At 34.1% G+C, this 17,553-nt stretch overlaps 1 protein-coding gene and 1 long non-coding RNA gene across 3 annotated transcripts in view; one reads left to right on the plus strand and one right to left on the minus strand.

Annotated features, from left to right (window-relative positions):
* The window catches only part of ITGA4 (integrin subunit alpha 4), a 37,666-nt gene that overhangs the window by 16,006 nt on the left and 4,107 nt on the right, over positions 1-17,553 (plus strand). For both annotated transcript variants that reach the window (XM_027461081.3, XM_038182011.2), the window contains 14 exons: positions 676-770; positions 1,137-1,227; positions 2,545-2,590; positions 2,938-3,092; positions 4,756-4,910; positions 7,533-7,682; positions 8,823-8,899; positions 11,543-11,693; positions 12,294-12,392; positions 12,832-12,911; positions 13,256-13,342; positions 14,465-14,555; positions 15,254-15,361; positions 16,103-16,222. In XM_027461081.3, the coding sequence (XP_027316882.3) occupies positions 676-770; positions 1,137-1,227; positions 2,545-2,590; positions 2,938-3,092; positions 4,756-4,910; positions 7,533-7,682; positions 8,823-8,899; positions 11,543-11,693; positions 12,294-12,392; positions 12,832-12,911; positions 13,256-13,342; positions 14,465-14,555; positions 15,254-15,361; positions 16,103-16,222 (1,505 nt within the window). The remainder of the gene's footprint in view (positions 1-675; positions 771-1,136; positions 1,228-2,544; positions 2,591-2,937; positions 3,093-4,755; positions 4,911-7,532; positions 7,683-8,822; positions 8,900-11,542; positions 11,694-12,293; positions 12,393-12,831; positions 12,912-13,255; positions 13,343-14,464; positions 14,556-15,253; positions 15,362-16,102; positions 16,223-17,553) is intronic.
* On the minus strand, positions 11,688-16,910 carry LOC106016157 (uncharacterized). The gene is made up of 3 exons (XR_001188662.5): positions 16,783-16,910; positions 15,483-15,587; positions 11,688-15,070 (listed from the first exon to the last, which is right to left on the minus strand). It is a non-coding gene; the product is annotated as an uncharacterized lncRNA (long non-coding RNA).

Consider the following 17,553-nt stretch of genomic DNA (forward strand, 5'->3'; position numbering starts at 1 on the left):
ATAATGCATTTCCCCCTGCTTTCTGGTGAATGCACTATGCCTATTTGAAACCTGAGGCTTTTTGAAGTTTTCGCAAGGACTATTACGAGCACTTTTTTGCATATTTGTATGTTAACACACTCTGCAGGTATTAGATCATCTAAGCATAAAACATACTCCTTTGTAGAAATGGACCGCCTTCATTTCCACGTTAAATGCCCGTTCAAGCCTGTTATCAGCTCTTAAGGACATTTCAGAGAAAAATAAATGGTTCATTTTAGTTAATGTGGTAAGAGAACTTCTAGGGCTTCAGTGTTTAGTCCATTTGGGAATAGCAGAGTGCAGGAAAATCATCATAGTTTCAAGAATAAAAGGCAATTGTTTTTCAAGACCATAGTTGTTTTAGGTACTCTCCACAATAGCCTTTTAAGGGTCATATTCAGAATTTATAGGAACAGACTTTTTATTGCAGAAAATTAGTGGCATAGAATCAGTTAGCACTTCTTCTCCAGAAACATAGTACTCCAGGCAGTCAAATTATTTAGTTGATCTGTATTGTTTTAGATTTCCTTAATGTTTAGCACTTGCTTTTGAATTCAGTCAAATGAGTTTGGTCTGGTATGGTGTGCATTGTGATTTGGATTTCTTTAACTGCACCTTGTTCAACTGTTTACTGTTAAATTGTTTTTTCCACAGATGTAGCAATTGGGGCTCCACAAGAAGATAATCTAAAAGGAGTTATTTATATATACAATGGTAGGGAAGATGGAATAACCCCGACATTTTCACAGGTATGCTTTTTCAGTGGAAAACAACCAATTCAGAAAAACCTTAAGTTTAGATTGAAGAGGGTTTTCCTTTAATGTAGCATTCAGACCATTGGACTTTAAAAGATTTCAGAAATTTTTACACAGTCTGTGATTTCAGTCATAATATAATCTTTAATAGAAAAATAAAATGTTTTAGAGGCCTCAGACAGGGCTTCTGGGATATAGCGTTTAAAATTCTGGAGGAATATTACTTTCAGAGGTATACTTTCACAGGTAGGCATGTGATTGCCTGCAGAAGTAGGACGTTTACACTACCATTTTTCATTGGATATTGTAGCTGAAAGATTAACTTTACAAGAATAATTTTATGTTCTTTTTCCTCCGTAGAGAATACAAGGACATCAAGTCAGTAATTCTTTAAGCATGTTTGGACAATCCATAGCAAGTGGCATTGACGCAGATAACAATGGTTATCAAGGTGAATTAAGCAATTGTGATTATTTTTAATTTTTAGAAGAGTATAAATTCACAGGGAACGATGTCATGGTGCTACTTATTACTCTTAATGGAATAAAATCTGTTATTAAGATGATGTGTCTTGCAGTTTGGGAAGGAAAAAAAGGTAAAGTTCAGATGAGCATTTTTTTTACAGTCATGTACCTATTACTGAAGGACTCAGAGAGATGTAATAGCAAGATTATAGTGCTGAAGTGGAAGAAAAATGTACTTTTCATTTTTTTTGTGGTGGCCATCTCATTTGGTAGTATCACAGTGAGCTAATTTGGGCATTTAAAGCATGCTTACTGTCCAGACTAGTATGCTAAGCTAAAAATCTTACTGGTCTTCATGTAAGTCTGGATCTTGCGAGGAGTCAGTGAGCTCAGCAGCCCTCACGGTCTGTGTGAATGGTATGTTAACCTGCCTCACAGCTCATGAAAGTGGATTAAGACTCTTGTGGAGTGCTTGTGGGCATGGCAGAGAAGTGCTCGTTTGTTGTAAAGTGGCTTAGCTGGTTCTAAAAACATACTCAAATGTTTTGCTGTTGTACAGAAAAGGATTATGTCAGATCATACTTGTGTTAAAGAATAACAGTACCGTTAACTTCATGTTGTAGGCTCTGGCTGTGTCCATAGAAATCTCATCTGGGTTGAACCCATTAGGCTGGGTTAAGAGATAGTGTATAGGTAGTCTGCTCTTCGGTCACCTGCTCTTTACTGTTTAGGAAGTCGCATCCTCTGACCATTATACCATTGAGACTTATCTGACAGATTTACTTTTGCTACCTCATTTGAGGGGTACATTTCTTTCCTTACTGCATCAGTAGTTTTCAGGTAATTTGGAATAAAACATTTTTTCTATCTGTTTCTTCCTGTCTCTATGTATAATGTGATACATGTAATACATACAATTATAATTGTTTTTTATATACACATACATTTGTGTGCATAGCAGAGCAAAATCAAATATCTGGGTTTAAAAGAATGCCTGTACCCTCCATTTAGCTGAATTGTATTTCAGTGTCCTCTGCTTAAACTTGTAATGGAAATCAGATCATCACGTTATTAATATCTGCAAATCTGGCAAATTAGTGTGTGGTATTAATGGACAGGGGACAACAATTTGAGGAATCATCTGTATGGAGAAGCGCACCTCTGGATATTAACGTATGCCTTTTAACAAATAAAGGGCATGTAGTGTTTTAATGATGCCAAAAGGTGAATATGTTGCAAAATGCTTGTACCTGAAGTAATTCCTGTTGACAAATTATGCATATTGATCTGTTTTTTTCATACAGATGTAGCAGTTGGTGCATTTCTGTCTGATTCTGCTGTGGTGCTGAGGTGAGGCTGCTACATTTCAGTACTTTTAAAGACCATCCAGTTTAACTGTACTTTTAAAAATGCAATTTAAAAAAAAAGTGTACTTTAACCTCATGATAATCTTCTTGGGTGTTTTGAGCTTTCACTCACTTGTTTCAGGTGTAGAGCATTCTGGAAACATTTAAGTAAATACCTTGAAGAAAAAGAAAATATCCTGAAATTTTTTGAGGCAACAAAAATATTGCATTGAACTACTTGAAAATGCAGATAACCTAAGAATGATAATACTAATATAAAAATAGGTTGTTAGAGATTCTGTAAGTTATTTCTGAATCACTTTGTGAACACTGACTCTTTTATATTCTTAGAACAAAACCAGTAATAATTGTTGAAGCTTCTTTAAAACATCCTAATTCAATAAATCGAACTAATTTAAACTGCATGGAAAATGACCAGCCTGCCATCTGTATGAATTTGAAGATATGCTTTACCTATACAGGACGAGAGGTACCTGATTATATTGGTAAGCTACTTCCAATATATGTATTCATTTGACATGCACACATTTGCAAAATAAAGCTATTGGTGTTTAACAAGTAATTGAGTTCACCAAAATGAAAATAAGTTTAGTATAAAATGAAAAATTAAGAAACATGGATACCTTTTTTTTGAGCTCCTGCAACATTGAGCCATTACAGTTCTATTTAATTTAGAATAAACGCATATCCCAGCTAGGACTAATTGAGTTATATGTCATGCAAAAGGTAGTGATGTTAAACAGGTGAAGAGGCATTGTGGTTAGGATGGCACCCTTGTAGATTCACTATTTCCAGTACCTGAATTAGTTTAGATAATAGTAGCATCATTAAATTCAGTCATAGCTTCAGATGGTCCCTTTCATAGCATCATAATAATTTAATATATAATTTTAATACATTTTAATTAGATAGTATGTCACAAGGGATCACAAAAAATACAGTGCACTTATTCTGTGAACGCTTTCTTTTTTTCTTTATTTCCCCCAAAGATTATATTCAGTTTAGCAGAGGATTGTCTGTCAAGTTTGTCTGAACTTTCCACATGCAAATATGTCTGAGCCGTTGCTTTGCAAATAGAGAGGGAATTAATGATGGATCATTGATAATGATGGATGGTCTTCTCTTAATGTAGAATCAAACATATTATTCAGCATGATATTCAGATGTCTTCTAAAAGCAATCCTCCTAGACCAAGACTGCTTTAGCCTGAAGTCTTCCACTTCACAATAAAAAAGATGTTTCTTTTATAAAGCTGCTCAAGTACCTGATTGTAACACTGTACCATTATGTGAAAGAGAGGGAGTCTCATAAAAAATACTGAAAAATACATCTTGTACATAATGAATATTTTGCTTTTGGAAAAAACTTACTTTGCTTGAAGGAATATCTATGGGAGGGAATATATTCAAAATAATTTACTGACTATATTATAAAATTAAATTGTTTAAATATTTTCTATGTGAATATGAATCTGTCCTTTAGGAACACATTACTGAGAACACATGTAAATGGAAAACTAATGTTCCAAGTTCAGATCTTCGGAAATTCATATTTGAAATGAAAGATGAGCAGTCAAATTGGACTACCCTTGCTGAATTTGGACATATGACTTGTCAACTTAGATAGAAGAGAGTAGAAGAAATTCTAGGTATTCTAACTTTTGGCAGAAATGAGGAAGGAAAGTGATAGGTCGGTAATGCTTTGAGATGTTTTTGCAATTTGTTATCATAGCAGTTCATGCTTTCCAACTTAAATAAAAAATAATTAAAAAAAAAAAAAACAACCACTGAAGCGAAGCTGTATTTGTCAATGTCTGGTGACTTCATTGTTTCTTGAAATTTAATGTCAGCCCTATGAGGAACTGAAGCAGATTTTCTGTAAGCAGATTCTGGTAGAAAACTGTAACTTGACAAAACTATCACTGATGTAAAAGCATGTATCAGGGATCAGTCACTATGCAATTATTTTCAGAGGTCTAGAAGCTTTTCAGGTATGGACTTGTACTAGAGAATTTTTAAGTGGAGCATTTTGAGACTGATATTATGGAACATAATTAAGGGAATGAGTCAAAAGATAGGATTTCTATCATAAATTCATGAAAATTATTTTAATTTTTATAACTCATTTTCCTTGTTTTTTATTTTGCAGTATTGTTTTATAATCTTAGTGTCGATGTGAATAGAAAAATAGATACGCCAGCAAGATTTTACTTTTCTGTCAATGGAACATCTGACACAACCTCTGGAAATATTAAGATTAACAGCAAGAGCATTGCCTGCAATGACCATCCAGCATTTATGAGGGTAATGTAATTTTCGACATGTATTGCTCTGTAAATCCGTTGTTCTCCTTTGAAAGCACACCTGCTGCAAAATAACTTGTTTTGTTTACAGTTGCATCACATAATTTCTGAAGTAAAATATTTGTGTTCATAACTTCTACAATTAATACCTTGTAGTTCTGATGCCAATTTAGCTTTCTCTGGGGAAGTCAGTGGGCCTGCCATCTCTTCTGTCAGAGAAAATGTGCATAACAATAATAATCACAGTGATAAAGTAGGACATGAGCATATTTTGACTTCTTTTTTCACTTTTTTACGGATGACATCATAGACTGAAGCTTAATCCTGGACCAGATAAGTAGTGAATGTGGTTTCCATTCTGTCCGTGAAGGTACAGAAACAACTTTGTTGTGAATTTTTTTTTCCACAACAACTTCATGGTAGAATTGCTTTGCAGGAGATGGCACAGAGGTAGCGGCGCTGCCAGCAGAAGCGGGTGTTCAGCAGCAGGTTACTGGAGACCTGCGAGCTGTCAGCCAGGCAGGGAGACATGTACCAACATCAGTAGTAGAGATGACGCCAGCCACTCTGCATCAGGAAGTCAGCTGTTGGTTTCCCAGAAGTAGAGTTCGATCCAACAGCAGCCATCCTTTGAATTTAAGGATGGTTCTGACTTGGAAATAGGTTAGTAAAAATGTAGTCAGTGAGATCCTAACTCCAATAGTAGCCTTTAAGTCACCTAGAGCAAGTGAAATGCAGTATTCATGCTTGTTGTATCCCTCTAAAGGATGAATGAAGGACTTGTCTTGAACATAAAAATAGATGCTGTCTGGACAGAGATAATAAGACCGTTTACTGAACAAGAAAGAATAAAGTGATTTAATATATCAAACATCTTAGAAACCTACCTATTCCACCAAAAAAAAAAAAAGGAGAATAAATTAGAAGAACTTGAAGTCCTAAAATACAATCAAATGAAACCTAGCGGACAGAGAAGAATCACCTTTTATTAAACTCAGGAAAAAAAAAAATAGATTTATCTCCTGTAAGGCATTATCTAAGGAGGAAAAGAATTCTTTAAAGAAATACTAAGGACAGGGAATATGAAGTAGAAAAGAGGGTAATAAAACAATGCGTTAGCTTGCCTGTCCCTTTTTTAAAAAACTTCAAGTAGCAATTCTGTGACTTTTTAGAACAAACACCTATTAGGATAACTGGTGCAATTGATCCTGAGCAGAGGCTGGGAAATAGATGTAATCTTCTGCAGCTAGAAAGAAACAGCAGGGAAGAAGTCTTCCATGTATTTTCTTCCTTTCCTTTACTTCTGTTTTGCTTATGACATCATCAGAAGCCAATTCTTCAAGATAAAGCTTTGGATTAGAATGGAAAGCCTGTGTTACCTCCTGGAAAATTGCCCAAATGCATCTCAATTGGTAGTTGCACCTAAGTGAATGTTACTTAAAGGAGCAATGGCAAATTGCCCACTTCCTTACAAGAGTTGTGTAAGCTAAGAGAGGTCTGACTGACAGCTGACCTTGTACAGATTGCCATACCAGCATCAGCATGCATTTGTGTAAGAGGAAAGATATGATTTGGCACATCACCTCCTATAGTCTATCATTGCTATTTTTTCTTCCATATAGCTCAATTTTCTTTGTAATTGTTAATTAACAACAGCATAAGCATCTTCTTCAACCCACTGAGGTTTCTGTATGAAAGCTTGTATGAAGCTCCTAAAGCTAAGTGTAAATGTTGAATACAATCCTTACGAAAAAAAGCATGTATGTTTTATGTATTTTAAGTAAATAGTAATTAATAGCTAATTAGTATAGTGAAAATAATATAAAGCAGATGCAGAAAAGACCTTGTGGAAAATTATGGATTACATTACATATGATTTGGTCAAGGCAAGCTTGCAGATAAGAATTAGAATAGTGGCCACGTGGAGGGACAATCAGTGAATCGTACAGTGAATCTATTGTACATACTTAGGGAATAATTCAGTCAGGTTTGCTGTTGTTAGTGCGCAGTGCTTCAAGCTGTTCAGATTTCACAAACAGATAGTTTGGGCTTTGAGCTCCCACACAAGTCAAGGTTTCATATTAAAATGGTCACTTATTGAATTTAATCTTAATACAGAATTAGAAGTACACAAAGGCAGAAGAGTAAAATGCCATCATGGAAAGATTTAGTAGTACTGTGCGAAAACTCCTTTTAATTTGATATAGAAATACCCATCGTTTTTGTTTGGAATTATCCCACTGTTCAACTTTTTACCCTTTTAGCCTACTTTTGCCTATTTTTGTAATTGGGCAGTACAACATTTCATAGGCATGTTAGGGCAGTATTTTGGATGGAAGTAATATAGATCACTATCCAATCAAACATTTTTAATAAAAGAATTTGTTACGAAATTCCTGATGTTGTCACTAAATGTATTATGATTTTCTGCATTTCTGATTACCTCTTTCAGTAACAAAGATGTCTGGAAAAATATATGAACCACATGGCATAGGAAATTATTTTATATTAAAAAAAAAAAGTTTCTGTTTAATGTAGTTCTAGGGCTCCTCGTAATTTTTAAGACATATGCATACATGTCTTGTCTTATATGATTAACTCATTAGGTTTCCAATTTTCATAGAAAGATGTAAGGGATATCTTGACTCCTATACATGTTGAAGCAAGTTATCATCTGGGGCAACATATTCTACAGAAAAGAAACACTCAAGAATTTTCTCCACTTCAACCAGTTCTTCAAAGGAGGAAAGAAAAAGATGTTATAAAAAGCAAGGTTAGTGTATGATTTCTTCTTTCAAATGTAGTAAGTAAATATTCACATTTGAATCTTTAGTTTCAAAAAAAAGCTTCCCACAACAGTAGCTTATGAAGGAATGCATTTTCTAAAACATCACCTAATCTTTTGATCTTAATAAACCAGCATGCTAAAAACATGGGCAAATTTTCACTAAAATTAATTGTAGAACTGGTAATATACCTCAGAACAATATCAAATGTCAGTATGAACCTCACTTGTAGAAATATTCATTCTTTTTTGACTGCAGGAGTTACTTTCCAAGATAAAACTGTCCTTTAAAAGGAATTCCATGTTAAGTACACACTATTATGCTGCTATTAATCTTGAACTGTTTCAACAACGTTGCTGACATATTCTTTCTGTGAAGGTATTCCCAATTCTCAATGGAAAGTCGGGGGGAAAAATGGTGTATGCCGTATCCTTAAACGAATATGAAATCTACCATTTTTAATTAAAAAAAAAATATATATATTATTGACTTAAGAAATAGTGAGGATAATTTGAGTCATTAACTACCATATGTTCATAAAAAATATTACGACTTTTCACAAACAGTAAGCTAGATACAGCTGACTGTCAGAACTCTGAGATATTTGAAAGCTCCTTTTAAATGTCAATGTTTTCCTTTTCATCTTCCAAAATTTTGTTTTAGGAACCACAGAGAGACCATTGCTGGATATAGTGACAAGTGATATCAATGTGCTCTATGGCATACTGATAATCAAGGCATAGACACATGGTATCTCATGATACCTACAGTTTGCTAAGTAAAATTTGTGTAATAGAACTCCCTTTCAAAAGTTACTGTCGTATTTTATTGTCATATTGTATTGATACTGCAGGGACCTCAGTTCTGGATCCTCTAAAATGCTCTGCCCTTTTTTTGTACTCTTTTTAAAATTAACTGAACATACACCCACAAGTCTGACAGATTAAGCTCCAGTATGGAGGGCCTCTCTGTAGTTTTTCTCAGAATGTGTCTACAAATGATTAAAACCAATTGTTCCTAGGACTATTAGTTATTAGCTAATTCCAGATACTTGGTAACAAGGTGATATGTTCGTTTTATAATATGCATAGTATACTAAAGTGCTTTTTTCCTTTGGTCTTTTATAGTTTGTTTTTGCAAGATTTTGCTCCCAAGAGAATTGTTCTGCTGACTTGAGAGTTTCTGGAAAAGTGGCTTTTCCAAAGTAAGTATGGTCTGGCTTTCATTTGCAGAAAGAAGTTCAATAAGATTTTATTTAAATTGTTACTTAATCTTTCAAATATAAAATGAATTTGCAAAAGTAGACAATGGACTCTCAGAAACGTATGAGGAAGAAAAACCTGTTTAGTTGAAGAATGTTTGTAAATTATAAATGCTTCAGGAAATGTATAAGAAATGTAAACATTTGTACATATGTTCTTGCATAATTAGAAGACTTTACAGCTCAGAAAGTACTACCAGCTTGACAAAAGGATAAACTTGTGTTATGTGGTTCATACGTTAATGTGCTAAGATATGGAGTACAATGCACACTCAATAGGTAGACCTTGTAACTGCCAATATTTTGACAACTCAATTATTTCTGCTGCTTTTATGAAGGTACTATACTTGCACTGTACAAAGAAGATACTTAAATTTTCTACTAAGACATTGCTATGTTTATCCTTTCAATTATAAATAATTAAGTGGTTCCTTTTCTTCGTTTACTTAAAAAATATTACATCTTCATTTTTATACTGCTGATTGAGACACCAGATAGTTGAGTATTATGCAAGGTTTTGACTCTTTTTCCTACATGAATTAGCTTACATTTTTCAAAAAATATTTTTGGGAGCTTTTTTTCATTTACAGCCCAACACTTTTTGAGATCCCTTTTAGGGTGTTTCAATTTTTTCCATTCCTTCCAATTAGGTTTTGTGTTTAAATGCTTTTATTATGTAAGATCATTAAGGCACTTTCAAAGTATTACAATTATTACTGTCTTGAAGAATCTCTACTACACTAAGCAATGTTTTGTGAGAGATACTTCCATTTGGCATCATATTTAGAAAGTTTTAAGCCATGTACCAACATTTCAGCATACGTTTTAATGATTTGATTATAAATTACATTTTATCATCGCAACCTTTTTCTTTATTCAATATTATACTTTGAAGCAAGAAACGTGGGCTATTGGTGTGCAAAGACAGAAAAGTTGTACCTCTTGTGCATCTCAGTGAGTTTGGTGCTTTATGTGAGACCTGGATTTTCCTATGTAATTTTAAGTTGATCCTACTTTAATCGAGATACTGGGTTTATCTCATATGAGGCACAACCTAAAATGACACCAAAAGATGATAGCAAACACACAATACTGATTAATCACACCTGAGTGATCCTAAGCATAAGCTTTTTCATCTTCATAGATTTCAGAAGATGAGCATCTTCCTGTCTACTTTAAGGCATAGCCTACAGCACGAACTTTAAGCCCTTTCATTTTCTTACGCTTTCCATAAACTTTTCAGAAAGAAAGATTGTGCAGCATTTCCATTTGTGATGTTAGCAATGCAATTTTGTAACTACTACAAAGCTCTAAGAAAGGAAAATAAATTATAACATACCTGCTTGGCATTAGGTATTGGTAGCAGCTTTTCAGTGTAAATAAATAGGCTAAATATCTTGATAAAGTGTGAAGTATCACCTTAAATTACATTGTGCCCCTGGTATCTCGATTAAAAACTAGTTAGCTGTGAAGCATTAATTTATTTTGTCTAGACAGAATGCATTCATTATCCTTGAACAGCAAAGCAAACACTTTCAGTCTTAAAAGAATGAAATCAAATAGCAGTGTCAATGTAATGCTTTACTTACTGAGTTATGAGTCTTCATGTGTACACTATCATGTTCTGTTTAAATAGCTCAGATTTTGGCCTGCTCTGTAAATTTCTAGTCTTCATCATGCATTTTTTTTATGAAGAATGAAATATGATTACCAGGATAAAGCTCTGGTTCAGCTTTGTTTAGTCCCAGATGTGCACCTGGTGCTTTTGTGTACTTGTGTGTTAAGCTGGGAGGCATCTTTATGATGGTGTCTTGTTAATGAGCTTGGCTTTAATGCGTATAAGAGGAGTGAATGCTAAGCATATAAGTAGTAAAATAACTTTAAAATGTAACCTAAATTTAATCAAGCTACTGAAATGTTAACATTGTGTTTCTCTTTAATTCGCTTTTGTCTTGGAACCTATCTGCTTATGCAGTGCTTTTACCTTCTGTTGCTTGTCTAAGTGCCAGCTTCTTTCCCAAAGGTGTTCAGTGACTAATGCTTTGGTTTCGAGCCAGAGTATCTGATAAATGTCTATTTCTAGGCAACCCTTCTACAAGTCTTAATTAAACTTTAATGTCAAGCTGAAGTTTACTTTTAGACCCTCATAGGGTGTCTGGACTTGTAACATGATTACAGAACATTACATAGATCACAAGATAGGCACCATCATTTACCCTCCTTGTGGCCAGTGACGTATTAATTTGAGCAGATTTTTAAATAATATCTGAAAATACTGCAGCAGTAGCATATTGCTATTTTCTTCTGTAAAGGAAAGGCCCTATTCTGTGAAAGCCAGAAGCATGATAGGTCTGATAACACTGTTCACATTAATAACCTCAGGCCTTGAAAGGCACAGTGCTGCAGTCGACCATCATCTGTTATCATAACTTCAGTTAAGAGGAGTGAATAAATGCTTTCTTAGTGATTTCCAGCTCAGCATTTTCAGAACCAGATGATATTAACTAAAGGAACAGGAGATTTTTTTTTCTTATAATCTGTATAGAGAATAATTTTTCACTGATATTATGATCTTTATTTTTATAGACCTTATGATAAGAAGACCTATCTTGCTGTTGGAAGTACGAAGACTTTGTTGCTGAATGTTTCTCTGCACAATGTCGGAGATGATGCATATGAAACTGTCCTCCACATTCAAGTCCCTAAAGGCCTTTATTTCATTCGAGTTTTAGAATTGGTAAGTACAAGAAAATCTGTCAAAGAGTAATCCTTTGATATTTTTATTTCTCAACCAGACGTTTTCTAAATATCATAATGGATTGTTGAGTTTCCTTAGATACTGAGAATTAACCCCTCACATACCCTAAAATGGCTGACAAAACCACTTTTAACATTCTTACATGCTTAGCTACATAAGCCACAGAATAGGTGCCATTTAATCGGTAACAAGATATAATGGTAAAAAATACAAGAAAAAATTGTTTTCCAAATGTGTTTCCAGTGATCACAAAGATCTTGTTTAATCTGACCTTTTTCACATACAGTCTTATGAAAAAGTCACAGATCGAATTGTTCTCACTTTCCATCTTTTTAAATGATCCCACAGTGCTCTGTGAAGAATGTCCATCACCCACACCTTTCAGACGTTGGATTTAAAGGGATGCATTAGTCAATGTAAAGATATGTTAAAGTAGTCGTGAATATTACAGATATTCTCTATATGTCATTAGTGAAACACCTATTTTAGACAAAAAAACAACCAATTTTAGTCTGTGCATGTAACTGGAAATGTCTGACAGAAGTAATTTTAATCACTAGTAATTTTCCATCATTTTAGGAAGAAAAACAGATACATTGTGAAGTACTAGACAAAGAAATTCATGTAGTGAAACTTGAGTGCAGCGTTGGCTATTCGTATGTCGATCAAAAATCAAAGGTAAGGTATGCATGAAGTTCCTGCTTTAAAACACCTTAAGTATGTTACTGTGATTTCACAAAAAAAAAAAAAAAGTCTTGCAAAATCTCCCTCATTCCCAACTGATATCTGTTACTGTGTTGGTATCTGAATCTCCCTGTTCCTTTTAAAATTAGTTACGTGAACATTTCTGAATTAATTAAGGGACAATGTTTTTTGAATTGTGTGTCACGTGATTGTGGTTGGTGTTCTAAACAAGTTGACCTAACACTATGAACAAACGTGTAAAGGTAATAGAAAAGGACTGGAAGATGCAAAAAGCAAGTATTTTCTTAATCTGGATTTTTTTTTTAGAAAGAGTGAGAAGTTCTAAATGAATTTAAGAAAATATTTTGATTAAAACTGTGTTAAGACACACTATTATTTAATATAAACATTTTTATTTTTTTTGGCTCTGCAGCTGGATTTCAGTTTCCTCTTGGATGCCAGCTCATTTACCAGAGCAGATGACGACCTCAATATCATCATTAATGCTAGCTGGTAATGTATAATAAGAAATGCTCATTGAAAAATATTTGCAGCTTTGGAAAACAGAGTAGAGAACACTGGAAAGACTGCAAGAAAGAACATCCATTCCAAAAACTATAGAGAAAGGGAAATTACAAAACAAAATAAAAACAAAATTAAAAAAAAAAAAAACACAGCTTAGTTAAAAATTAGGTTTCTGCCTGTATAAAATCTTTTAATGTATTTTAATACGTTGTTAATGATAAAATGGTTTTGTTTTAATAAGCTTGAAGATGCATTTGGAATTTGTTGATAGAAATAATGCATAGCATATGATATTGCATTTTATATTAATATTTCTCTCACCGTTTTTATAGCAAAAATGAAGATGAAAACATGTTACTGGATAACACACTAACCTTAGCTGTACCTCTGAAGTACGAGATTGAATTAAATGCTCATGGGTAAGTCAACGATTGTGATACTTATGTCCATAAAACTTGTTTTCTTACTATTCTGAATTCCCAAAGCTCTTAAGCAGAGGCATAGGGTAGCGGAAAATCCTGGGAGTGAGATGGCACAGCTATTCTGCAGTCTGCCCCATCCACTTCTAAGGTTTTGTTTCCAGTATTGTGGAATGAGACCAATAGTATCAGTGGTGCTTTGGATTTGTCTCTGTCTAGTATTTTTTGAGAACTGGAATATTTTAAATAGAAGTACGCATTTCTTTAATAACAACATAGCAGTACTAATTCATTTGGTTTTCTTTAAACAAATGTTTTTTTCAAAACTGAAGAGCTGGGCAGGATGTTTACATCAGTTTCTTACAAAAAAATGTGTGAGAAACCTCACTGAAGGACTTAATCACACACAAAGCCACAAAAGAATTTTGAAAAAATGCATAAATAGGGTCTTACACACTGAGTATGATAAATGAATGCTAATCTAAGAACTAAAATAGATATTCTGTCAATTACTCCAGTAACAGATGGCATCAGTTACTAATTCTAACACAGTGAGTTTTGCAGCTGTATTTTACTTGACTATCCAATTAAATATCTCAGGAAGAAAACAAAGATATATCAGACTTTTATAGCAACTTTCTCTAGATGCCTTTTATCGTTCCTCTGGAACAAACAGTCCTGAAAAATGCAAATTAATTTTGATAACTTAAGATGGAGATGAATATAGAACTGAAAGCCGGTAAGGAAACAAGAGATACCTCAGTTAGATGTTGAAGAGAAGAGCAACTATTTCTCAAAACATAGCTCCTTCTGCTCCAGAGATGCTTTTCTCAATGTGAAACTAGACTGTTACATCGCATGCCTTGCTTACCATGGACCATATTCTGGGTTTGTTGTGGTATGTTCATGGATATTAGTTTTTGGTTTGTAACTTCTGGTTAATCTGCCTTTTTAAAATAAACTGTACAAAAATAGAGGCCTTCTACTCTGTTCCAGGCTTTACTTAACTGCAAACTCAGGTAATTCTTTTCTTAGAATTAACCTTACTGGAGATAGTATGGAGCAGAAAGTTATGTTAATGCTGTATATCAAATCTACTACATAATTTCTGAACCGTTTTAGATTTGTAACACCAGCTTCGTTTGTGTATGGAACAAATGAGAAAGAGTCACCACTTACTTGTATGGAGGAGAATATCAACTTCACTTTCCATGTAAGAGCTTTTCTTTGTAAACCCTATTATCCTCGTTTTGAAGATTAATGCTTAGATTTTCAGTGTATATAAAAACAGTCTGCATAGTCAGTAAGGTCACTAAGTTTTTAGAAGTACAAGGGCAAAAAGCAATTTTTAGGCATTAATGATGGAAAGTGGCTGTTAATCCCTCTTAGAATCCTTTTGTTTGGCCTGAACACTCTTCCACTGAATGGTCAGAAAAGGAAATACACATGCAAAATTGAAAGTGGTAGAGCAGTTCTGACTTGCCACTGTTTCCATTAGGAAACATTTTAAAAGGAATTATGTTAGAGTAAGCAAAAGAAACTAGGAGCTACTTATAAGAGGATCTATAGGTATCAGATTTGTCTCCAATGGATTAAAAGCAGGAGATAGGCATTAATCTCTTAGTTCTTTTTGCACGTTTTCCCGGAAGGCAGTCTGTATGACCTCAGGGAAGTCATCAAAAGTACACACCACTCATTTGGTTCAGAGAAGTGAAGTATTCAGTAAGCCTGCAGAATAAATCAAGCAACTCATCTTTTTAAACAGCTCCTAGCAGAATTCAGTTTCATGTCAGCATAACAATGCAGGTGCTACCCACTTCTGTAAAGTTCATACATTTTATATAAATATATTTGTTAGTTGAATAGCTACCATGAATTAAATCTAAATTGTTTAACTTTCTTCCTCACAAGGTTATCAGTGCAGGACCAAGTATGGCTCCAAATATAAACTTAGAAATAATGATACCTAATGCTTTTCCACCCAATGACTTCAAATTATTCAACATATTGGATATCAAGGTAAGCACAGGTTATTTAGTATTTTATTATCTCTATGAAATTCTATGAAAACATAGCATAACAGGACTAGCTACAAAGTGTGTATTAAATTTCTATTTCTATTACTGTCTTTCAAACCTACCTAGTAGCTTAGGTTCTTAGTAGAGTGCCACTGAATTCAGTGGATCCATCTGTGCAAAGCTTGGTCTCTGGCATGCATCTGTGTTTTGTGTTTGCCAGTTTGTTCCTACAAATAAGTACCAGAGTATAGTGTATTTAAAAATATATATATATATATATATATTTCTTCTGCATTGGATAATTCTTTAAAGATTAGTCCATCACCCTTAGTTATTTCATATCAAAACAGACACTTGTTGTTATGCAGAACATACAGTACACAGTCCTTCCTTTGTATAACATTAATATATTCATAAGAATCAGCTAAAATAGGGTACAACAGATGCCTTATGTCTATATATGCCCACAGTAGTTGACTCAAATGAGCGCAAAAAACCTCAAGACCCTTTCTAGCTTATTATATTTCCTTCCCAAAACATTCTGTGCAACAGGGAAATGTAGAAGTATGTTAGCTATGGTGAAGCAGAGTGAACAAAATTAGGACAATCTTCAGCCCATGTATTTTAGAATTCTGAAAGTAAATGTTGCCTTCTTTTTAAGCTCTGGCTTTTCAGAAACTTGTCTTCTGTTTATTACATGATGTTTAAAAGCAAGCACTGATTGTGATATTTTTGTTTCCAGACAACAGTTGGACAATGTTCCTACAATAAATATCCCAGAAACTGTAATGCAACAGAAAAAGCTGGAAACATATTAAAGGATGTTGTCACCTTCTTTTCAAAGGCTGCTAAGAGACACATGGTAAGGTCTATCTTTTAGCATCAGTAGCAACTGAATGATTGTATGAATGAGCCTAAAGATACTGGTATATCTTATATAATGAGGTCACCAGAGCAGTCTTCCAAGGATTTGTGCTGGGACCTGTGATATGTTCAGCATAGTCATAAGTGACTTAGTGGAAGAGGTGAGGAAGTTGATTAATGCCATGTCACTGAAATGGGTATGGATGACAGGCACCTAGAAAGAACTGCAGAAGTGTTATGTAACCAAATGAGTGGGCAAAGAGAACAGCAGATGAAATTCAATGACAAATGGAAAGTTATGTATATGGAAAGAGTCTTTACTGTGCAGATGATGCAGATCAAACATTCATTGCCTTTTGAAAGGCAAGCAGTACTCATGGTGGAACTTCTTATTAAAGGATGTTGTGAATGCTAAAAATAAAAGCGAATTTCAAGGGAGAACATTCAAGTTAACAGGACTGACAGTCATTGAGTATTACAGAATATATAGAAATCATTTTTTGGCTCAGAAAGCTCCTATTAAAAATATTTGGGAGGCTGAGACAGTATCATACATACCTGGCCTGTTTGAGTTTATCCTTGCTGGTGATCAGATACTTGACTATGTAGACCAAACAAGAAGAGCTGTTCAAGTGGTACATTTCCAAGGGTTTGTTCTCATGGAATTCTCAATGTCCTAGAACTTGATAATAAAGTACAGCTTTAATACTTTCATCTTAAAAGAAGCTAGACATTTTAAAATTACTTTAACATGGGGCTTCAGGTAAGCATACTACAGGAACATCAAACACTGCTTGAGGGTGATCCTGCCCTAAAGTATCAAAAGTGTTTCTTTCAAATGAGAACTTAGGCTTTGCAGTCTTGGACAAAGAATATAACCATGTAAAGGCATGTGTTGTTGGTTGTTTTTTTCCTTCAAAACTGGGTGAAATAGTGCTAGCTGTCAGTGTATGAATGCCGTCTCACACTGCAGTATTTAAGAAATAATCAATTATGCTACTTTTGCTGTGTATCATAGTCACTGTCATACATCATTCTTAGTATAAGCTAATTTGAAATAACTGTAGAAACATATAAACAAATTATTACAGTCACCATTTTTCGTCCCTTTACAAAAAAATGACCTGTTAGGTTCTATAACAATTAGCTTGGCACCTTGTACTGTTTCTTTAGCACCTAGGATGTAACAGTTCATGGGTTGCAAGTGAGATGACAGTAAAGAGCTACACTGTGACCTTTAAAGAACAAACATAGAGCTTTTGATTTAATCAGTTCCTGAGTGTATTTAATATCACAAAGATAAAATTTATAAACTTCAGTTGTAATCTT

Source organism: Anas platyrhynchos, chromosome 7 (assembly GCF_047663525.1).
Source record: "Anas platyrhynchos isolate ZD024472 breed Pekin duck chromosome 7, IASCAAS_PekinDuck_T2T, whole genome shotgun sequence".
NCBI classification, from domain to species: Eukaryota; Metazoa; Chordata; class Aves; order Anseriformes; family Anatidae; genus Anas; species Anas platyrhynchos.